This window comes from Haematobia irritans, chromosome 4, assembly GCF_050003625.1.
Source record: "Haematobia irritans isolate KBUSLIRL chromosome 4, ASM5000362v1, whole genome shotgun sequence".
NCBI classification, from domain to species: Eukaryota; Metazoa; Arthropoda; class Insecta; order Diptera; family Muscidae; genus Haematobia; species Haematobia irritans.
The window spans coordinates 173944149-173968736 of NC_134400.1; the positions used below are offsets into that span (position 1 = coordinate 173944149).

At 31.4% G+C, this 24588-nt stretch overlaps 2 protein-coding genes across 11 annotated transcripts in view; one reads left to right on the forward strand and one right to left on the reverse strand.

The window, feature by feature from the left end:
- CNMaR (G-protein coupled receptor) overlaps positions 1-10841 on the reverse strand; it is a 50965-nt gene extending 40124 nt beyond the window's left edge. Inside the window, exons 1-2 of the mRNA XM_075304485.1 lie at positions 9888-10841; positions 4647-4789 (exon numbers count right to left, since the gene is read on the reverse strand). Of these exons, the coding sequence (XP_075160600.1) occupies positions 4647-4789; positions 9888-10751 (1007 nt within the window). The 5' untranslated portion in view covers positions 10752-10841. The remainder of the gene's footprint in view (positions 1-4646; positions 4790-9887) is intronic.
- fry (microtubule binding protein furry) overlaps positions 1-24588 on the forward strand; it is a 289484-nt gene that overhangs the window by 172581 nt on the left and 92315 nt on the right. For 9 of the 10 annotated variants that reach the window (XM_075304475.1, XM_075304474.1, XM_075304479.1 and 6 more), the window contains one exon: positions 20231-20350. In XM_075304475.1, coding sequence (XP_075160590.1) covers positions 20231-20350 — 120 coding nt within the window. The remainder of the gene's footprint in view (positions 1-20230; positions 20351-24588) is intronic. The other variant, XM_075304476.1, reaches the window with a different exon arrangement.

The window sequence follows — 24588 nt, forward strand, 5'->3', positions numbered from 1 at the left end:
GAACATGGTGTTAGTATATGGTCGCAAACAACCATACCAAAATTGGTCCAATCACACAAAAATTGGTCCATATCGGTTCATAATCATGGTTGCCACTAGAGCCAAAAATAATCTACCAAAATTTTATTTCTATAGAAAATTTTGTCAAAATTTTATTTCTAGAGAAAATTTTGTTAAAATTTTATCGGGTTCATAATAAAATTTTCATCATTGTCAAAATTTTATTTCTATAGAAAATTTTGTCAAATTTTTATTTCTATAGAAAATTTTGTTCAAATTTTAGTCGGTTAATAATCATGGTTGCCACTCTAGCCAAAAATAATCTACCAAGATTTTATTTCTATAGAAAACTTTGTCAAAAGTTTATTTCTATAGAAAATTTTGTTAAAATTTTATTTCTGTAGAAATTTTTGTCAAAATTTTCTTTCTATAGAAAATTATGTCAAAATTTTTATTTCTATAGAAAATTTTGTGAAAATTTTATTTCTATAGAAAATTTTGTTAAAATTTTATTTCTGTAGAAAATTTTGTCAAAATTTTATGTCTACTTTGTCAAACTGAATTATATACGTATTGGATCGATCTTTTTTGATTTAATATATACCACGTATGGACTTACATACAATTTTGAAGATGGTGTTAGGAGGTTTTAAGATACCTTGCCATCGGCAAGCGTTACCGCAACTTAAGTAATTCGATTCTGGATGGCAGTGTTTAGAAGAAGTTTCTACGCAATCCATGATGGAGGGTACATAAGCTTCGGCCTGGTCGAACTTACGGCCGTATATACTTGTTATAATCTTTTTTTATGGGTATAAAAAATTTCACACAGAAATATTACTACGAGGGCAGTTCGGAAACTTCTTAGCCTAGCACAAAAAGCGCGATATAAACAGAAAGAAGTTAAGTGTTTTGGAAACTTCCATCTCTGTTATGAACACATGTTAAATTTTGCTTCGATCTGGCAACTCCTTCATATAAAACAGGTGCTCAAAAAATTAGAAATACGTGTTGTCATTAAAAATTTAAATAGAAAATGTTTATCGGGGCAAGAAATTCATAATGATATGGTGAATGTGTTAGGTGAAAGTGCTCCTTCATATGCAACAGTAAAAAATTGGGTTGCTGAATTTAAACGTGGTCGTACAAGCATTGCAGATGAACCACGTAGTGGACGTCCAAAACCGACAAGAACAACAGAAATTGTAGCCAAAGTGCATGATATGATATTAAATGATCGACGAATAAAAGTGCGTGAAATTGCTAATATCATGGGCATCTCAAATGATCGTGTCCATTTAATTTTGCATGAAGAACTGCAAGATGGGTGCCGCATTTGTTAACAGTCGATCAAAAACGCATAAAAAGAACATTTCTCAAGCTTGTTTGGATCGTTTTAAGCGAAATAAAATGGATTTCAAGCGTCGTCTCATAACTGTTGATGAGACATGGATCCACCACTATACTCCAGAGACAAAAGAACAATCCAAACAATGGACTGAAGCTGGAGGAAGTGCCCCAAAGATGGAAAAACCAATTCAATCGGTTGGCTGGTTATGGCAACGGTTTTTTGGGACTTCAAAGGTATTTTATTGATTGACTATCTGCAAAAGGGTAAAACAATAAATTCAGAGTACTATTGAAACCTTTTGGATCAATTAAATGTACGAATTCGAGAAAAACGTCCTGGCGTACAACACAAACGAATAATTTTTCATCAAGACGACGCACCAGCACAATGGCTAAAATCAACGAATTAAAGTACGAGTTGCTTGACCACCCAACTTATTCTCCTGATTTAGCTCCCAGTGACTTTTACTTGTTCCCAAATCTAAAAGAAATCCTTGCTGGCAAGCGTTTTACCTCAAATGAAGATGCAATTACAGTTGTAAACCACTATTTTGAAGACTTTGAGGAAAACTATTTTAATCAAGGGATAGAATTGCTAGAAAAGCGTTGGACTTTGTGTATTGATGTTTCAGGAGATTATATTGAAAAATAAAAAAATATTTTTGAAAAACTAACTAATCTCTTTCATTGATAGGCTAAGAAGTTTCCGAACCGCCCTCATATTTAAAATATAGACTCTGAAAAACAAAATCGTTTCTCTGAACTAGGTTTTGGATCCTGCCGATACATTATGATGTGTTTTCTTATGAAATGTTTTATGTTAAGTGCAGAATTCTCATAACGTTGAATTTTCCGGTTAATTGTTCTAAAGTTCGTTCTAATGTTAAAAAAAAAACAAGTAAACTGTTTTATAGCAAGAATAAACTACGTTGTGCAAAAATTGAACTAACTTATATCCACAAAGCGTTGTTAAAACCAGGAAAATTTAATGCCCTGGTGTATTTTTTAACTGCAATTCACTAAATTACACCATCTCATAGAAGTAAAAATTAACCAGAAGTAAAAAAGTCATTGGCGCCCAATCATGACCATTTTAACCATGCTGTTAGTAAAGGGAGATACGGTCAAAATTTGGTCAAGCGAAAACGCGTGTAAATCGGTGAAATCGTTTATGTCAAAAATCAAATTAAATTTCTTTTTCAAGTTCAATTAGTATAAAATTCAGGAAAAATATTCAGTTAGGCTTTCGCTTTTCCAAATCCGAATTGCTGGGCCTCACGCTTGACACCTGCCATCAGATTTTGTACAGCCACCTTGTCCACCTTCTTCGCCGCAGAAAGCCAGTTTGCCTTGAACTGCTGCTCGTCCTTAGCAGTTTTTTTTGGTCTTCTGTAGGTTCCGCTTGACAATAGCCCAGTATTTCTCAATTGGGCGGATCTCGGGCGTGTTGGGAGGGTTTTTGTCCTTAGGAACCACCTGCACGTTGTAGGCGGCGTACCACTCCATGGCCTTTTTACCGTAATGGCAAGATGCCAAATCCGGCCAAAGCAGTACGGAACAACCGTGTTTCTTCAGGAAAGGCAGCAGACGTTTATTCAAACACTCTTTCACGTAAATTTCTTGGTTGACAGTCCCGGAAGCTATGAAAATGCTGCTTTTCAAGCCACAGGTACAGATGGCTTGCCAAACCAGATATTTCTTTGCGAACTTTGACAGTTTTATGTGCTTGAAAATATCTGCTATTTTTCCCCTTCCTTTTGCCGTATAAAACTCCTGTCCCGGAAGCTACTTGTAGTCGGCTTTGACGTAGGTTTCGTAGTCCATTACCACGCAGTCAAACTTCGTCAGCATCGTCGTGTACAGCCTCCGGGATCACGCTTTGGCCGTCGTATTTTGTTTATCATCGCGATTTGGAGTCACTACCTTCTTGTAAGTCGATAGTCCGGCTCGTTTTTTGGCTCGATGCACGGTTGTAGACGATACACCCAGCTTATTTGCGGCATCTCGGAAAGAGAGGTTAGGGTTTCGCTTGAAACTACCGGCAACTCTCTTTGTCGTCTCAGCGGCTCCCGGTTTTCGATTTCCCCCCGATCCATACTTCCTGGCTGTCGACAAACGTTCCCCAAACACTTTAATTACATTTGTAACGGTTGATTTGGCAACTTTTAGAGATTTTGCCAGCTTTGCGTGCGAGTAGCTCGGATTTTCGCGATGCGCGAGTAAAATTTTGATACGCTGCTCTTCTTGCTTGGACGGCATTTTGACAACTGAAGAGTGAATTCAAAAATTTTGATTTTCATCTTCAAAATGAGGGGTGTTCAGGTTTTTTAAATACAAAATTGAAAGAAATACGTCAAGTTTATATTGACCAAATTTTGACCGTATCACCCTTTATAGTCACTGTTGATGGTTTTTCCCTTCTCAAGATAATCGATAAAAATTATTCTATGCGCATCCCAAAAAACAGAGGTCATTACTTTGCCAGCGGACTTTTGAGTCTTTCCACGCTTCGGAGACGGTTCACCGGTTGCTGTCCACCCAGCCGACTGTCGGTTGGACTCAGGAGTGTAGTGATGGAGCCATGTTTCATCCATTGTCACATATCGACGGAAAAACTCGGGTGTATTACGAGTTAACAGCTCAGAATCATCAACACGTTGTTGTTTTTGGTCAAATGTGAGCTCGCGCGGCACCCAGTTTGCACAGAGCTTCCGCATATCCAAATATTGATGAATGATATGACCAACACATTCCTTTGATATCTTTAAGGCCTCTGCTATCTCGATCAACTTCATTTTACGGTCATACAAAATCATTTTGTGGATTTTTTTGATATTTTCGTCGGTAACCACCTCTTTCGGGCGTCCACTGCGTTCACCGTCCTTCGTGCTCATTTCACCACGCTTGAATTTTGCATAGCAATCAAATTATTCATGATTTCCCTGGGGCAGAGTCCGGAAACTCATTATCAAGCCAAGTTTTTGCTTCCACCGTATTTTTTCCCTTCAGAAAACAGTATTTTATCAAAACACGAAATTCCTTTTTTTCCAAAATATGTTTTTATTTTTATTCGAACACAATTATATTTAAAACATTTTGTTACAAGCAAACAAATGTTTGGAAACTGCAATTAACTATTTGTGGCTTTAAAAACAGGGTGAAACATAATATGTTTGCACAGTGCAAACAATTGTTTGTTTCAACACATTCTGAAAATATATAGACATGCTTGAAGCAGAATATGTTTGAGAGTATATGTTACAAAGGCTTTTTGTTTTTGTTGAGGGTTTACTTACATTTTTTGCATTGTTAATTTCTTTCTGGCTGAAGCAAATTTCCAAACTGTCAAACCAGTTAATGTATTCAGAATAGCAATCACAGTAAACGGCACAGCAAATACAACTATTGTGTCCCAGTAATTGAGTAGAGTAATGTAATCCTGTAAAGAAAGAATACAAGATATAAGGCATTAATTTAATTCTAATTGTAATCGATAAAAGTCATATTGGGCAATTATAATTCTTAACCCTTTCACTACCGATGTCCACTTGGAAGGACATTCGAAAAAGACACCAAATAATATTTTCTTATTTAGTTTCGATTTATTTCTCGATGTTATTTTAAAGTAGAGGCTTTAATCTAAGTATGCTATAAATATTTTCCATATTGGTGAGCACGCAAAACACGAAATTTTGAGACTATTTTTTTTTGCAGGTCGATGTTAGTTAGTTATCTCAATTAGTTCAAGAGCAATTTGGCCTAATAGCGCTTATTTTCGTAATGCTATTTGGTCACAATTCCTTTTGGACAAGTATTGGAAAGAACGCAATCAGGCTATTTTAAGTGCAAATTTTGTACAATTAAATTTTACAAAAAAAAAAAATAGAAAACTAATAAAAAAACAAAAAATAGAAATTATAAAAAAAAGTAAAAAAATAATTAAAAAAAAAAATAAATTTTATCCCCGCTGGGATTTGAACCTGTGCCGTTTGACTTGTTCGCTTCCATGGAAGTTCTTTTGAGAAGGTTTGGCAAATTACGAGAATTTTTAATTTTTTTGTTGATTTTTAATGGATTTTTTTAAATTTTTTTGTTGATTTTGTTGATTTTTAATACGAAAATATATGCCGAAAATAAAAAATAAAAACGATGCATGACATAAAAAAATATTTTTTTAGAAAAATATTTGCTAAAAAAATTGCCGCTGGTGAGTTTTGAACCTGCGTTTCTTATTTTTTCGTTCATACTAATAAAGAACATCTCCAGAAGCAATTAGAATGTTATTCCTTGGTGTCGTATTACGATCATATCACAAACATTTGACCTTTTGACGCTTTATGTTCAATGGCGTTTGTGGCTGAGTGTGCTAAGGCGTTCTGTTATGGTGTCAGCAACCCGAGGTTCAACCCCTGGTCGGAGCGAAAAAGTTTTTCAAACTGTAAAAATTAGATAATAGGAAAATAATTTTGTAATAAAACATATGGATAAAAAAAAGTGAAATTGGTTGAAAAAAAAATCGCTTTTTAAATTTCTTCATTCAAATTAACTTCCAAGGCACAACTTTTAAAGCAATGCAAAGGATCCAAAAAGGGAGTACTTCCGTTCTATGACAAGCCCATGTAAAATTCATTGGAGATGATCCAAGTTTGCATTACTTCCGGATCACAGATTGGGGATCCAAACTACTTTTTTGGAAGCTCTTTTTTTGCTGGGAATTCTTATATAGCTCTTGAACTATCCAGCAAAAAAAGCAGTGAAAATGTTCTTATTGGATCCGGAAGAGGTGCAAAATTGGCACAGAAGCGATGAATTTAACATGGGCTTGTCATAGGACGGATGTCCACTATTTCAACAGCTGTTGTCCTGAATTTGCATCACTTCTTAAGGTGTTATCCGAATTGAGTGTTTTGGATGTGATTAAAAAATCTTGTGATATTTTTCTAAATAAATAATTTATTTATTTTTTATGATTTTTTATGCACTCTAACGCTTGTCTGACTTGTTTGACTTCAAAAATTTTCAAATATTCGCAATTTTTCTAGAAAGGATATTAATTACATTTTTACAAAAAAAGAATTTAATAGTTTATATCATTTTATTAATTCTTACTTTGAAACAAAACTTATTTGAAATAAAAAAAGTAAAAATTACCCATTAAAAATATGAAAAAGTCGAATTACAAAAAAAAAAAAAAATGAATTAAAAAAACTTCCTCTGTATTTAAACTAGAAAACATCTTTGGAAGGACATTTTGGGAAGTGCTTTTAAAGTTGTGCCTTCAGAAGAACTTCCAATTGTTTTTGCTGGGTAATTGAGGTATACCGAAAAAAAATGTCCGGTTCCAAAGATTTTGTCTTTACACTAATGATTTTGGTATCGATTTCGAGCCAAAGAAGCGGAAAAATGAAGTAAGGATACTTTTTAGACAGAAATCTCTTTTAAATTTAAGTTTTGAGTAGTTGATTCTATGTAAACATTTTTAATTTATTCGATTTTTCTGTTCTTTTTTCATGTGTTATTTAAGTCCTTTCAAAACGTTTTCACGACAACTTAAACTTTTCAGAATTCAGACACGACTTTAAGATTAACTTATACTAGGTTTCAAGTGAAAATCATCTGTGAAATAAAGTGTTGAAAATCATCAACTATTGTTAACAAGAATTTGAAAGAGAATTACATTTATATTGAAGAATTGTTCACATTTATTAAAGACAAGTTGATCCTAGTCAAAGAAAATTTTCTTTCATTTTACGATAAGCATTTTTATGTCGCTTCACATAATTATAAGGATACAATGACATTTTAGAAAAGTTAGTCGTCGTTTGGACAAGCAAGAAAACTTTATATCAGAGAAATGCGTCTTCTACACTGAGAAAAATTTCACGAAATTTTTTCCTATTAAAGTCTTAATTGAGCTTTGAAAAATATTCAATTAAAAATTTAATTGGTTGAACAACTTTTTTAATTGCAAAAAAAATCAATCACAAAAATTATTAGTATCAATTAATTTTTTAATTGGATCAATTAATATTTTTACTGATACTATCATTTCTGTGATTGAAGACATTTCAATTAAAAATTAATTGAATCAATTGATTTCGTGATCGAAGACAAAAAGTATTTTTTTGTATATGCTAATCAATAAATGCATTCGTATTTGAAGGACATGTAATCTTTGGCCTCATGACCAGGGCTGTGGAGTCGAGCCAATTTTGCTCGACTCCGACTCCAGCATTTTTCATCAGCTCGACTCCGACTCCGGAGTCGACTCCGGGTAATATAACTAAATCTCATTTTAATACCACTAATTTGTAGTTCTATTGTGGGGGTACCGTAAGTGGATCGATATAATGTATCGTATTTATTTATGTGTGCAAAAAATGTCTTAATTTCACATTAGATGCCGATTGAACTCTATATTTCAAATTTAGGGCAATGTTTAATAAATAAAATAATGATATAAATACCCATCATAATATGAGAAGATACCAACAGTATACGTATTTGTGGACCAAAATTATTGATACTATCTCAAATCCTTTAAATTTGTTGCGGGCTATATAAAGCTTTATATTCCCATATGCATGAATTTGAATCTGAATCGATTTAGACAAAATTGTATATACTTCTACAATATCTATGTAATTAAAATTTAAATCTAACGTTGTGGGACGTAACACAATTTTAACAAAAAATCAAAATGCAAGGAAAGTCTAAAGTCGGGCGGGCCGATTATAATATACTCTGTACAACTTTGTATTTAGATCTACATTTTGATAAAATCTCAAATCAGACTTCTACAAAATCTCGGGCAATATTTGGGAAATATTTATAATTATTTAGACAATTTCGCAAAAATGCATTTATGATTCATTCATTGAAAAATTTGAATATTTGAGTAATTTTTACAAGTTTTCGACTTAGCAGTGGGTATCAGTGAGCATACAATGTTGGAAAATTTTTCTACAGAAACAAAATTTTGACTAAATTTTCTATAGAAATAAAATTTTGGCAAAATTTTCTATAGAAATCAAATTTTGATCAATAGAAATACAATTTAAAGAAATTGTATAGCAAACAAAATTTTGCAAAATTTTGCAAAATTTTCTATAGAAAAAAAATTTGCAAAATATTCTATAGAAACAAAATTTTGACTAAATTTTCTATAGAAACAAAATTTTTTACTAAATTTTCTATAGAAATAAAATTTCTATAGTAATAAAATTTTGAATACATTTTTTATAGCAGTGAGTGAGCATCAGTAAGAAAAAAATTTGAGAAAATTTGCTATAGAAATAAAATTTGAAAATTTTTTCTTATAGAAATGAAATTTTGAAAAAAAAATATCAATAAAAATACAATTTTAGAAAAATTTTTGTGTAGTAAATAAAATTCTGCAAAATGTTCTACAGAAACAAAATTTTGACTAAATTTTCTATAGAAATAAAATTTTGACAAAATTTTCTATAGAAATAAAATTTTGTCCAAATTTTCTAATAAAAAAATCTATTACTATAAAATTTTGGCAAAATTGTCTATAGAAATAAAATTTTTACCAAATTTACTAAAAAAAATCTATTACTATAAAATTTTGGCAAAACTTTCTATAGAAGTAAAATTTTGACTTAAATTTTTATAGAAATAAAATTTTGAAAAAATTTTTGTGTAACAAACAAAATTTTGCAAAACTTTCTATAGAAATAAAATTTTGCAAAATATTCTATAGAAACAAAATTTTTACTCAATTTTCTATAGAAATAAAATTTTGACTAAATTTTCTATAGAAAAAAATATTATTATAGTAATAAAATTTTGAATAAATTTTTTTATAGAAATAAAATGTTGACAAAATTTGCTATAGAAATAAAATGTTGACAAAACTTTTTATAGAAATAACATTTTGACAAAATTTTCTATAAAAAACAACTTTGAGAAAATTTTCTGTCACTATTCCACATATGTAGATGTTATGGCCTTAAAATAAAATTAAAAAAATAATAATTTCGATTGTTCGAAATATTTCAAATAAATTGATATGGGCATTAAAATGGATCGATCCAGCCCATCTGCTAGTCTAACATTTTAGGAAACATAAAAAGATAGCCGTAATTGGAAGTTGATTTTCATTTACAATCATGCTGTACATTGATCGAATGAATAACGCAATGGAAACTATTTTGCGTAAAAACTTGCTTAGTTACAAAAATGTGAAGTGTTTTAAAAAATTTGGTTTAGCCGGAGTTGGAGTCGAGCAAAATTTTTACGACTCGGACTCCGACTCCAGCAAAATCTTCAGACTCCGACTCCAAGACTCCGACTCCGGCTCCACAGCCCAGCTCATAACAATATTTTTTTCAGTGTAGTTTCTCAAAATTAAGTTTTGTTGTACATGCTTCCAAAAAAGAAAAATTTCAACATTAGGTTTATTTCGTTAGTGAAAGAGCTATGTTTGTAAATAATCTAGAATATTACAAGCTTAAGTACAAAAGTGGGCATTGGTATGCAAAATTCGATTACTTCCGTTGTCATGTACTTACCGTATATTCATGCCTAATATCGCATATTGTCATATCCAAAGCCATAGAATACGCCGGTGTCGATGATAACCAAAACGGGCCACAATGTAAACACCCCAAAATGGTTAAAACCAATAGAACCATTTTCGCACGTTGCACTGTACACACTGTCTGACGTTTCAGAGGATACATGACCGCAATATAACGTTCCACAGTGAAGGCCACCACAAACCATACGGAACAGAAACAGGCTAAACTACTGAAGAAGGTAAAGAATTGACAGAAATATTCTTGATTATAGAGGTGGATATTGAAAAAATCCAGCCACTGGACGAAAAGGCCAAACAGGAAACAGGTATCACTAACAGCCAATGCAGCCAAATAGAAGCTGGATGATAAATTGCGAAGTTTCGTTCGAAAGAAAACCACTACTGAGAGTATGTTGCCCAAGGATCCGAAACCCACAATGAAGGGTACATAGTAAAAATACACAAATTCCCCTATGTATTCAATAGTGTGGAGTATATCATTATCCTCATCCTCTTCTCCAAGAGTGTTCTTGTTAGTTTGATTGGTATTCGTACTATTGTAGGTTGATTCATCGTACACCGGCAAACCAATATCATTTGTAATATTTAGCCTGAAAGTTTTGGAGAAAACTTCATAATCTTCAGTGAAGCTGCCATCAAGTAGGACTGAGTGCAAAGTATCATCCATTGTATGTTCATCTTCTGTTGATCTTCTAGTCATTGCATTTGCAGTTGTAGCATCACTGCTGGTTGAATAGTGGCTTTTATTAACATTCCTTGTAGCTAAATAGGATTTTTTCCTTGCCATCCTTAACGATATGTCATAATAGTTTATTTGTCTTGATGTCACAATCATTGAAGGCAATCGATGGAAATTTCTTTTTTTTTTCCAGGAATCTCCTGTCTAATTACAAAATATCTGTCGTTGGTTATTGAAGATTCTTGGAATAGTAATTGATTTATATTTCTGAAAAACAGAAAAAACTATATAAAACCATAATCATTTCGGTTGCCTATTATGTTTCGGAATTGGCCAACCTTAGTATTGCTAAATCTTGACATTTTTGAAGATATACGTACTCAGAACGTTTTGACATACTTAAAAGATTCATTTCGCCCAAGCAATGGAATTCAATCGTGAACAATATCGTGCGATTATTTATTACAATTTTCGATGTGGATTAACCCTTTCGACCCTAAAGTTGTCTGTGGGCAACTTTTTGTGTGTTTGAGACTAACCGTCAGCGTTGTGTTTGGTTTTGTTCATAAAAATATAACGGTATCGATAGCTACAAGTAGTTTCTTCTGTTTTCTTTTTATGACCACTTAGTTTTAATCAGATTTTTGTTTATTTTAATGGGCTGTTTTTGTCAAAGTATTTTCTTCTAGTTAAATTAAAAAAACAGCTGATTTGGCTGTTAATAATTTTTTTCATTAATACGCACGTGCCCCAAGAAAAAAATATTTGGGAATTTCGAAAAATGTTTTTATACATGTGACTTTTTTCAAAAATTCCAACAAAAATTTTGAAAGTTTTTATTAAATCTGTTGTAGTACACACAAAAAAATTTTTTTCTGATTCAATCACGAAATTAATTGATCCAATTAATTTTTTAATTGAAATGTCTTCAATCACGAAAATGATAGTATCAATCACAGTTTTAATTGGGCATAGAAAAAATTCTTGATTAAAAATTAATTGATTTCATTGCCATATTTCAATTAATTTTTTAATTGATTCAATTAAAAATTTAATTGATGTTGGTTGCAAAACTCAATTAATTTATTTATTAAAAAAAGGTAACTATTTTCAATTAAATTCTGAATTGGCTTAGAATTTTTATTTGGATTAACAATTGATTGTTTGAAAAAAAAAAAATTAATTAAAAATTTAAAAAAATGTTCATCATCATCATAAACTGACTTAGTCTTCCGAATTTGATTAAAAGTTTATTGTATCAATTAACTTTTTAATTAAAAATTTTAAAATTTTCAATTATTGACTTAATTAACTTAATGTTTCTATCTTGATTAAAAAGTTAATTGTACCAATTAATTTATTAATTGAAAAAAATTTCAAATTCAATTAACTTTTTAATTGGAAATATTTTGGTGATATTTTTTTCTGTGTACATATCAAATAAAATATTTGTGGAAGTCAAATCAACATGTGAGAAATTTTTAAAGTTGTAAAGTTGCCTGTGGGCAACTTTGGGAAATTAAGGTAGTAAATTTACATACTTTTAGACATGAGACCTAAAGAAAACGGTTTCACTCACAAGTAATGATATTGAACAAATTTGGATTGGGACGTCCCATTGCTGGGGAGGAATTTGTATGGAATCGTAGAAGGTTGGGTTAGGTTAGGTTAAAGTGGCAGCCCGATTAAGTTTCAGGTTCACTTAGACTATTCAGTCCATTGTGATGCGACATTAACTACACCCTAAAAAAATCGCTTCTGTAACATATACCCCAAACACATTATGCTTCAAGCATACATATTTTCAGGATTGGTCCAAACATAATATTGTTTGTATTGTTCAAACATATTATGTTTCACCTTAGGGCATACACTGGTAGAAAAACTGTTAATGAAATTTTCTTTGTGTGAATATATTTTTAAGGCGTCAATTGGATACTTCCATTATTTTACTTACAGCATACTCTCTAGGTCTCTCTTTCTAAACACATAACATACTCTGTTTTTAACCTATTTGAAACAAAAAAAGTTAAAATTACCTATTATAAATATGAAAAAAAACCAAGATATAAAAAATTGAATTAAAAGAACTTTCTGGGTAGTTAAAATGAAGAACATCATTGGGAGTGCATCTTCTGGAAGTGCTTTTGAAGTTGTGCCTTTGGAAGAACTTGCAATTTTTTTGCTGGGTTGTATTACGGAAAAATGTGCTCAGTAAAAAATTATAACAAATATTTATTTGACGAATATCACAGACGCATTTTTTAATTTACCTCCAAAATATTGAATTCGGATCACACCTAAAGAAGTGATGCAAATTCAGTGCAACGGCTGTTGAAATGGAGGACTTCTGTCCTATGACAAGCCCATGTTAAATTCATCGCTTCTGCGTCAATTTTGCACCACTTCCGGATCCAAAAAGAACAGTTTCATTACTTTTTTGGCGACGCTTTTTTTGCTGGGAAACAATGTAGAAGAAATCGATTTTATATATTTTTTTTAATTTTACCTTTCGCCTGGAGGGAGAATCGAACCGCGGACCATGCAATTTGTAAGCCAACACACTACCCACTGAGCTATGTAGCTGTTATTGTTATCAATAGACAATTATCCCTACACTGTTAGAAAAATATGTTTTTCATATGTTCCGATATAAACAAAATGTGTTTCGGGCACAATTTTAAAACACAATATATTTAAGTGCAAACATGTAATGTTTCTAAACTAACACTAAATGTTTGGGACATCTATATTAATATGTAAGAATATATTATGTTTGGGGAATGAATGTTTCATAAAAATCATATGTGTGAATGCAAACATATATAAATTTACAAATTTCGACTAAACATACATATGTTGTGATATTTTATTCAAAGCGACAGAGAGAGTATAGAGAAAGACATAGAGATGGAAACCGGGAGAGTTGACGAAAGATATCAACATAACAGCGAAAGAATCAAACGAGAACAATTTCTGTGAAACCGCTTGTATGTTGTTTCGGAAAACTGTTTTATGATAAGGCCAAAAATTTGATATACTTAAGTCTAAATATTATTTAATTTGAATAAAGAGAATAGACATTCGGAACCAAGAGAATAGACATTTGAAAAACAAACAGCATATGTTTTCGCCTTGAGAGCACCGTTTTATGTATGTGTGGACATGTGTTTTGTTTATCATTTTGGCATTATGGGCACAATTTGTTTCTTGGTTCATTAAAAGAAATCAGGGGTCTTCATGAAAATAACGAAAGGGCACTATACTCTTTTTAGAGTTGGGACAGTAAAATGAAATAAGGAGAAAATAGTGAAAAATTACACAGTAAAATGTATAAAAACAAAGTTTAGTTCCTCTTTATTAATAAGTAGTCCACGAGGAGTTGACGGACACCTTCAAATCTAAAAGCGGGCATTAAATTCGAGTTTTGCAGCTAAAACAATTTAAAAAGTTTATTTTCTTTAAAATGAATTATTAAAGAAAAATAAAAGGCATTTTAGAGCGACGGTGTTAAATGCTAGTAAAAAACTGTTCACGCCTACTAAATTTATGTTTATATTATAAAATTATTTATGTATATTTATACTCGACTCCACGTTCTTCTTTTGTTAGAGTTTTTGAATTCCATCCAAATTTTAAAGTTTTGTACCAAAAACAGTTTTTTGTTACAAAATTGTTATTTTTGCAATAAAAAAATAATATTTTATCCAAAAATCAGTCAATTTCGTTTATATCAAGCACTGTTACTGACTATAAATCTTTAATAACCCACATTTCGAAGTTTCATTATAAAAATAGTATAAATATAAATGTGTAAATTAAAAATACAAAAAATTTTTCGGTCGGAGCAGGGATTGAACCCACGAACCTTTGCATGCAAGGTAGACATGCTAACCACTGCTCCACGTGGCAAACAAATGTATGTTTCTGTTAAATAATGTTATGTTTGCATGGGCTCGTGGGCGCTGCAAACTATGCTATATAAATGTAATTTATAACTATAATTATCTCCTGGTGACTATAACAGCTACGTAATCCAGTGGATAGTGTGTTGGCTTACAAACTGTATGGTGCTCGGTTCGATTCTCCGTGCAGGCGAAAGGTAAAATTTAAAAAATTTATAAAAGTGAATAATTTCTTCAACATTATTTGTATTACAGAAAAAGGTGCCAAGAACTAAAATATTTCGTGGATGTGAAAATTACGAGTATGTTAGGAAATGAGCAGAATCGTCTTTGGGAAAAATTCTTCCAAGCATATAATATTTTTGGGCTCAAAATGCTTCCAAACATATAATATGTTCACATAAAACAAACATATTAATGTTTCGGCAGTATCCAATAATATATGTGCTTCCTGCAAAATATGTTTGGAACATATGTTAAAGAAGCGATTTTTTTTTGAGGGTGTATAAGTTATATTTTTATTTAGCATAGCTTGCGGCGCCCATGAGTCGATTAAACAAAGTTTATTTAACAGAAAAATACATTTAGTTGAGCACCGTGGAGCAGTGGTTGCTACGTCCGACTTGCATGCCAAGGGTTGTGGGTTCGATCCCTGCTTCGACCAAATTTTTTTTTTACATATATTCCAGATATGTTCGGAAGATTCCGAAAAGATGTTCAATATTACATACTACTATATTAAATTTTTACTATGAACTATAAAATGTGTCTTATTAAAGACTTAAAGTCAGAAAGAACAGTGCTTGATATAAACGAAATGGACTATGTTGTTGCTTCAAAAAGTAATGTTTTTTATTGAAAAAAAAAAAATTGTAACAAACGAATTTGTTGGTGATAAAAGTTTAAAAATTTCGAAGAATTTCAAAAAACTCTAACAAAAGCAAAACGTTTTCGGTACACATTTTCCAAACGTTTTTTGTTCTTTCCGTGTAGTAGACTGCACTCAAAAAAAGTGAACTCTCTATCTAAAGCCAATTTAACTTTATTTTAGTTCATGGAATTATTATGTTTGGAGAAAGTTTAATATCTCCTAATAATTCTCTAATAATATTTTGTGTACGTTAGTTAAATTAACTAAAACCGAGGAAAAAACTATACTCAAATGAAGCATAAAGATTAACTATATTCGTGTCTTCCACAAAATAGTTCAGAATTTCTTTAAATTTGTAAATTTTACCAAAAATGCGTCCATCATGAACTTCGTATGTCACTAAAGACATTATTGCAATTTTGAACTCCAAGTTTTTCCTTCAAACTACAAAATTTTCTTTAACAAGTGAAAAAACTTAGTTACACTGAAAAAAAATATTGTCGTGAGGTCAAAGATTTCATGTCTTTAAAATACGAATACAAATTTTGCTTAGCATAGAAGACGCATTTCTCTAAAATAGAGTTATTTTCCTTATCCAAAAGTCGATAAACTTTTCAATGAAGTCGTATTGTCCTTATAATTAAGTGATTTGACTTAAAAATGTGTATCTTAACATGAAAGAAAAAATTTATAGGCTAAGGTCAACTTGACTTTAATAATTCAGAAAATTTAAATTTAAATTTGTTGTCTTTTTGCATCTTGACTACAAAGCAAAAAATCGTTCAAATATATGACATGTTTTTCAAAACTTTATTTTAAAGAAGTTTTTTACTTCAAACATAGCATAATTTCTACTGGAAGTCGAGTCCTAATTTGGAAAATAAAGTTGCCGTTAACTCGTTTCTAAAGGACTTTGATAGCATATGAAGAAAAAAAGCTGAGAAAGCGAAAAATTATAATTTGCTTCCTAGAAGCAAGTACACAAAACCTAAATTTAAAAGAGAATTGTGTCTTAAAAGTATCCTTACTTGTATTCTCCGCTTCTTTGGCTCGGAATCAATACCAAAATTTTTAAAGTAAAGACAAAATCTTTGGAAATGAGTATGCTTTTTTTTCAGTGTATGTCTAATAAATTTTCTTGAATTTGTCGAAAAATATTTACTTATTTTTATTACATTGTCGTGATGTCAACGTTTGTAATACTGTTTAGTTAAAATTTTCTACAAATATTAAAAATTTTCTAAAATTAACCCAAAGTTTTCTTCTTGGTGGGTTCACTGTTTTTTCAGTGTGAAAGAGTCTTACAACACACAATTCTCCTTTAAATTTAAATTTTGTGCACTTAATACTAGGACACAAATTTTGTTCGTTTTTTCTTCTTTCTTCTTCATATGCTGTATATGCCTTTAAAAATGTGTTAACGACACCTTAAATTTCAAAAAAAAAAAATTCAGAATCGATTCCACGTTGAAACTATGCTATGTTTCATATGAAAAACGTCCTGTTTTTGCTTTGTAGTCAAGGCACAAAAAGCCAACGAATTTACAGAAGATTTTATTAATTTTGAATAATTTTTCAGATTTATTAAAGACAAGTTGGCCCTAACATACAAAATTTTTTTACTTAAAAAAATATCCATTTTTAAGTTGAATGACTTAACATTTTTTTTGGACAAGGAAAAAAGCGTTATATCTGAGACACTAAACAAAATTCGCATTCGCATTTCAAGGTCGAGAAATCTTTGGCCCCACGACAATATTTTTTTCAGTGTATGAGAAAAAAAAATATTTGCATTTAAATGCTAGAGGTCTCGAACGATACCCATTTGTGAGTTTCAAGCTATCAAAATAGCACACTTGACACAATATCCATCACAAATAACTTTACTTCTGAATACAATAGATCTAAATGCTTTTGTAAGCTTGTAAACAATAAAATTAACTATCACTGGTATATATATATCTCTCAGCTATTAACCCAGCGGGTTGCAGATGATAGCAACCCGAAGTTGTTTGCAATTCATATCATCCACCATGTATTTATCACAATAACCATATGTTAATTCATTTAAATTACAAAACTATTGTTTATTATTATTTTTTTTGTTTTAAATTTTTATCTTTTTTTTCAATATTTTTTTTTTGCAATTTAAATCAAAGTACTGTGTTGATGTAAAAATTTTAATGTTATCTGGTATTGGTCCTTGACGAAGCTTCTTCGCCAAAAAAGTTCATCGATGCACTGTTGTTGAGTTAATTCACGTCGAAAATTGTAAAACCAGTGTTCACGAGTTAATTCCATTTTTTGAGTGAGATGAATTTTTCAAGTTGCTGTAAACAACACAAATAGCACTCGTATGTCAAAAATTACAGCACTAGTGGGTTGCCCAATCTCTCAATACAAAAGGAAACCCTCGTATTGTGAGGTAAAAAAACACTCATTTGTATCAAGTTGTGATTATATTACATTTAAAAATTTCTAAAATAAACCTACATTTTTCCCTTTGGTTTCCTTTTTGTTTTTAAACTTTTTTATAAAAACTTTTCTTGTTTCAGGTTTATTTTTTTTTTAATTAGTGTTTTGTTTTTTTTTTCAAAAATTTAATATATATGGTAAATGGCTCAACAAAGATTAAGTTAAAAAATATAAATTTCTTTTTTACATAGGCTCTCCTGTTTGTTTTTATTGTTTCACTTATTTTTTTTTTTAGAAAATTTTTAAAAATATATGTTCACAATATAATAAAAATCACATTGAATCTATCACTTGTATTTTATTTTGTTTTCACAATTTATGCTTATTTTCATTAACTCATTTTCACTTCACCACATTCGGGAATTGTTGCTGTTTGTTATTCGCTTTGTCCTTACAACTAAACATCCCGCCAACTACTGAGGTCTACCGGTCGAGTGTACGATGTTATTAAGGTGCTTCGATGTAATGGTTAAATTTCACCAACAAGTTTCCAATGAAATCCTAGCAAATTTTCTCTTTGACATTGCATAGGCAAAGCAATCATCTCTCATAGAGCATGTTCATAACATAATCTACATAAAATTCTTAACTACCTTACTCACCAAATTCTCCTTTCCGAGTCTTGCTCTCTTTCTCCCTCTGGCAGTTTCTTAAGCATTTATGAATTTCATTCATAAATTTTGGCGCTTAATCATTTTATGAATGAATTTTTTATGGTTAAAAAGAGAAACATTTCATTAAACAAATAACATAAGGAATGTTGAGAGTTTACTTCAGTTGATACACACACACAGAAAAAATATCATCAATATATTTCAAATTAAAAATTTGATTAAAGTTGAAAACGTAATCAATTTAAAAAAAAAATAACAGATATAAGTAATTTTTAATCAAATTAAAAAATAAAAATCTTATTTCGAAAGGCAAGTCACTTCATATTTTGTTGTCGAGTAATAAACGAACATATACAATAAGAGTCAAGAAAAAAGTAAAAGCATTGTTAACATTTGAATGAATTCTCAGGCCAAAAATTTAAAAATACTCATTTTTAATACTCAATGTATTCTCATACAAACGAATCGAACTTTCAAAAATAGAAAAACCCAAATTCATTCGAATTCGAGTGACTGCCTTTCTTTCGAACTGGTTTTCGTTCGATATACAGGAACAGGCCATTATTCAATTTTTTTATTCTTTTAATACAAAATATTAATTACCCCAATTAATATTTTAATTAAATATTTCCAAATAAGAACATATGTAATTGAAAATATTGTTGGGAAATAATTAGTTTCTAATACAGGTGTGCACGTGAGTAATATTTTACTCACGCACACTTACGACGGAAAAATCTTACTCATGCACACTCACGCACGATATTATTTGCTAGGACTCACGCTCACGCATACTGACGAAAAGAAAATTTGCACTACCGTGACTCCCGAATAATATCGTGAATCACGAAAAATGCCGTGACTCACGAATAATTTTATGAGTAATTTACCTTAGGGACATATTTGAAAACATGACCATGATTAAAATCGAAAGCGTTGTTTAACTTTTAACATCTCAGGTGTCACTAAAATTGTAAATAAATTCAACTCGTAAGCGTTTTATGTCCCTGAGCGGGATTATTTTCGTGAGTGTATTTTTCCGAAATTCGTTACTCACGCACACTCACGAAGAAATTATTTTCGTGACTCACGCTCACGCACGAAAATTTGAGGCAAAGTGAAGGTCCCATCTAGAGGTGTACGCGTGACACGAACTTTTCGTGACACGCGTGATTCACGTTTTAATCACGTGAGTCGTGAGCAAAATCCAAAGCAACTTTCGTGAATGTGCGTGAATGGGACTAAAAGAAATATGTCATTTCTGCAAAATCACGTTCACGAAAAAAATGAAGATTTAATTCTTACTCGTATGTTAACTGAAATTAATTGAGTTGAGTGAAACATATTAATTTTTATTAAGAGAATATGACCAATACTATGTCTCTTCTGTTTTCATCTTGTAGGTCCTTTAAATATGAAGAGAGAGAGAGAGCGAGTACACAAAAATCACAAAATATTTTAGTATAGGTTTCATCTTCATTGGTGAATGTTTAAATGCCGGCATGAAATTTGTATGATTCCGATATTGTACGAAAATTTATTGTCATGATGACAGCTTATAATCCTGGTAATTAAAATGGTTAAACTTCCTTAAAGTCCCATTCTCAAAAAAAAAGCCCAATATTACTTGTGGAATTTTAAACACCTAGATAAATATTATAAACTACACATTATATTTTATTTGCATAAACTCATAACCTTGAAAGCCTGTCTAGAAATTCTTGAAATCATAAAAACTAAAATTTGTTTAATTTTTTTTATTCTTTTCAGAAGATGATAAAGTTGGAACACTGGATGTTTTGCTTAGCAGTGCCTATTGTCGGTCCCAACGTTTCCTCTCCAAACAATTGGCACAATTACGACCAGAATTAACCATGTCAATGTTTTCAGGTAATCTAAATATATATATTTTTATACCCTGCGCCACACTGTGGAACAGGGTATTATAAGTTAGTGCATATGTTTGTAACACCCAGAAGGAGACGAGATAGACACATGGTGTCTTTGGCAATAATGCTCAGGGTGGGTCCCTGAGTCGATATAATCATGTCCGTCTGTCCGTCCGTCCGTCTGTCTGTGAACACATTTTTGTGATCAAAGTCTAGGTCGCAATTTAAGTCCAATCGCCTTCAAATTTGGTGCATGTTCCTAATTTGGGTCAGAATAGAACCCTATTGATTTTGGAAGAAATCGGTTCAGATTTAGATATAGCTCCCATATGTATGTTTTTCTGATTTCGACAAAAATGGTCAAAATACCAAAATTTTCCTTGTAAAATCGCCACAGCTTAGTCGAAAAGTTGTAAAAATGACTCTAATTTTCCTAACCTTCTAATACATATATATCGAGCGATAAATCATAAATAAACTTTTTCGAAGTTTCCTTAAAGTTGCTTCAGATTTAAACGTTTCCCACATTTTTTTACTAACATTGTGTTCCACCCTAGTGCATTAGCCGACTTAAATTTTGAGTCTATAGATTTTGTAGAAGTCTATGAAATTCTGTCCAGATCGAGTGATATTTAAATGTATGTATTTGGGACAAACCTTTATATATAGCACCCAACACATTTGACGGATGTGATATGGTATCGGAAATTTAGATCTACAAAGTGGTGCAGGGTATAATATAGTCGGCCCCGCCCGACTTTAGACTTTCCTTACTTGTTTTTTTTTTTTTTTTGAAAACGAGTAAATTGTTTTATGTGAAATGTGAACTACATCTTGTCAATTTTTACAATTTGAAAAACTTTTTCCGGGGCTTGAATCTGGGTCTGTTCTCACCATTACAGAACGCCTTAGAGGACTCGGTTAGAAATGCCATTGAACACGACATGAACAGCAACAAACACCATTGATACGTCAATTAAAATGTTTGTGATTCGTGAAGTTTTTATCCAATATTTTTTCAAAAGATTGTTTTTTATTCTATACATCGTTTTTATTTAGTTATCTTCGACATTTATTTTTGTATAAATATATGTCTTTGTTTTAACTTCAACAAAAAATTTAAAATTCTTGTAATTTGCAAAACCTCAAAAGAACTTCCGTGGAAGTAAAAAATTCAATTGGCATAGTTATACCCTTCACCACTACTATGGTACAGGGTATAATAAGTTTGTGCATTTGTATGTAACGGCAAGAAAAACTGGTCATAGACCCATCTTTTAGTATACCGATCGGCTTAGAATTAAATTCTGAGTCTGTCTGTCTGTCGGTCCGTCTGTCTGTATATGTAATTTTGTGCACAAAGTACAGCCCGTAATTTAAGTCCGATCGTCCTCAAATTTGGCATAGGGCCGTTTCTTGGGACAGAGACAATCGCTATTGGTTTTGGAAAAAATCGGTTCAGATTTAGATATAGTGTTTTATCAACCGATTTTCTTGAAATACCGTACATCCAAATATTTTATGAATCTCGAAAATCTTGCCAAATATCAGCCAAATCGGTTCAGATTTAGATATAGCTCTCATATATATCTTTCGTCCGATTTAGACTCATATGGCCAAAGTTTAATACCGATCTTCGTGAAATTTTGCACAGAGGGTAGAATTGACATTCTACCAATGCTTGGTAAATTTGATTGAAATCGGTTCAGATTTAGATATAGCTCACATATATATCTTTCGCCCGATTTGGACTTATATGGTCTTAAAAGCCAGAGTTTTGCCCTGACTTACTTCAAATTTTGCACAAGCGGTACTTTTAACGATACCAAATATGGCCAAAATCGATTCAGATTTTGGCCATATATATCTTTCGTCCGATTTGATCTTATATGGCCTCAAAATCCAGGGTTTTGCCGTGAGTTGCTTCAAATTTCGCACAAGGTGTACGTTTAGTAGTATCGGTAATTGTGCCAAATTTGGTTGAAATTGATTCAGTTTTAGATGTGGCTCCCATATATATCTTCCATCCGATTTGCACTCATATGACTAGGGGGGCCAAAGTTATACTCCCATTTACGGGAAATTTCACATAGATAGCAGAATTATTATTCTAACTATACATGTCAAATTTAGTCAAAATCGGTTCAGATTACGTACACCAGAGTTGGGGAAATATGGTAGACTGTTACACATTTTAGACCCATTTTCAATGGAAGTTTCCTCCAATTAACTGGATAGCGTTAGCCGATTAAAATTTTAATTCTAAAGATTTTGTAGAAGTAAAAAAAATTGTCTCCTTTATATAGCTTCCAGGAAATGTGAAGTAGTTGAGATGGTAACACAAATGTTGGCCTACATAGGGGTGAAGGGTATAATATAGTCGCTCCCGGCCGACTTTAGAATTTACTTACTTGTTTTTTTACGTTTGATTTTCTATTCTTTCCCAGCAAAAAAGTGTCGCCAAAAAAAAAAAAAAAAAATAGTGAAAATGTTCTTTTTGGATCCGGAAGTGGTGCAAATTTGGCTTGTTATAGGACGCATGTTCATCATTTCAACAGTTGTTGCACTGAATTTGCATCACTTCTTATGGTGTTATCCGAATTCAGTGTTTTGGTGATATTTTTCCAAATAAATAATTTTTATAAGTTTTTATGATTTTTAAACGTTTGACCTCCAATATTTCCAATATTTAAAACTCGCAATTTTTATACCCACCACCATAGAATGGTGATGGGGGGTATAATAAGTTTGTCATTCCGTTTGTAACACATCGAAATATCGATTTCCGACTATATGAAGTATATATATATATATATATATATATATATATATATATATATATATATATATATATATATATATATATATATATATATATATATATATATATATATATATATATATATATATATATATATATATATATATATATATATATATATATATATATATATATATATATATATATATATATATATATATATATATATATATATATATATATATATATATATATATATATATATATATATATATATATATATATATATATATATATATATATATATATATATATATATATATATATATATATATATATATATATATATATATATATATATATATATATATATTATTGATCAGGGAGAAATTGTAAGACGATATAATCATGTCCGTCTGGCCGTCTGTTGTAATCACGCCACAGTCTTCAATAAAGGAGCTATCGTCCTGAAATTTGGCACAGAATCGTCTTTTTTCTGCACGCAGGCCAAGTTCGAAGATGGGCTACATCGGTCTAGGTTTTGATATAGCTCCCATATAAACCAATCGCCCGTTTTGGGGTCTTGGGCTTCTAGAATCCGTAGTTTTTATCCAAGTTGCCTGAAAATGGAAATCTAGAGGTATTCTGAGACCATAAAAAGGTGTGCCGAAAATGGTGAGTATCGGTCCATGTTTTGGTAAAGACCCCATATAGACCGATTTCCCGATTTTACTTCTTGGGCTTCTAGAATCCGTAGTTTTTTATCCAAAGTGCCTGAAAATGGAAATCAAGAGGTATTCTGAGACCATAAAGAGGTGTGGCGATAATGGTGAGTATCGGTCCATGTTTTGGTATAGACCCCATATAGACCGATCTCCCGATTTTACTTCTTGGGCTTCTAGAATCCGTAGTTTTTATCCAATTTGCCTGAAATTGGAAATCTAGAGGTATTCTAAGACCATAAAAGGGTGTGCCGAAAATGGTGAGTATCGGTCCATGTTTTGGTAAAGACCCCATATAGACCGATCTCCCGATTTTACTTCTTGGGTTTCTAGAATCCGTAGTTTTTTATACAATTTGCCTGAAATTGGAAATCTAGAGGTATTCTAAGACCATGAAAGGGTGTGCCAAAAATGGTGAGTATCGGTCCATGTTTTGGTAAAGACCCCATATAGACCGATCTCCCGATTTTACTTCTTGGGTTTCTAGAATCCGTAGTTTTTTATTCAATTTGCCTGAAGTTGGAAATCTAGAGGTATTCTATGACCATAAAGAGGTGTGCCGAATATATTGTATATCGGTACAGTTTTTGATATAGCCGCCTTATAAACCGGCCCTCCGATTTGGGGTCTAGATTCTAGAACTACAATTAGATGTGCTGAATATTGTGTGTATCCCTCCATGTTTTTGCATAGCCCCCATTAGACCAATCTCCCATTTTAACTCCTAAGATTTCTAGCAATTGTAGTTTTTATCTG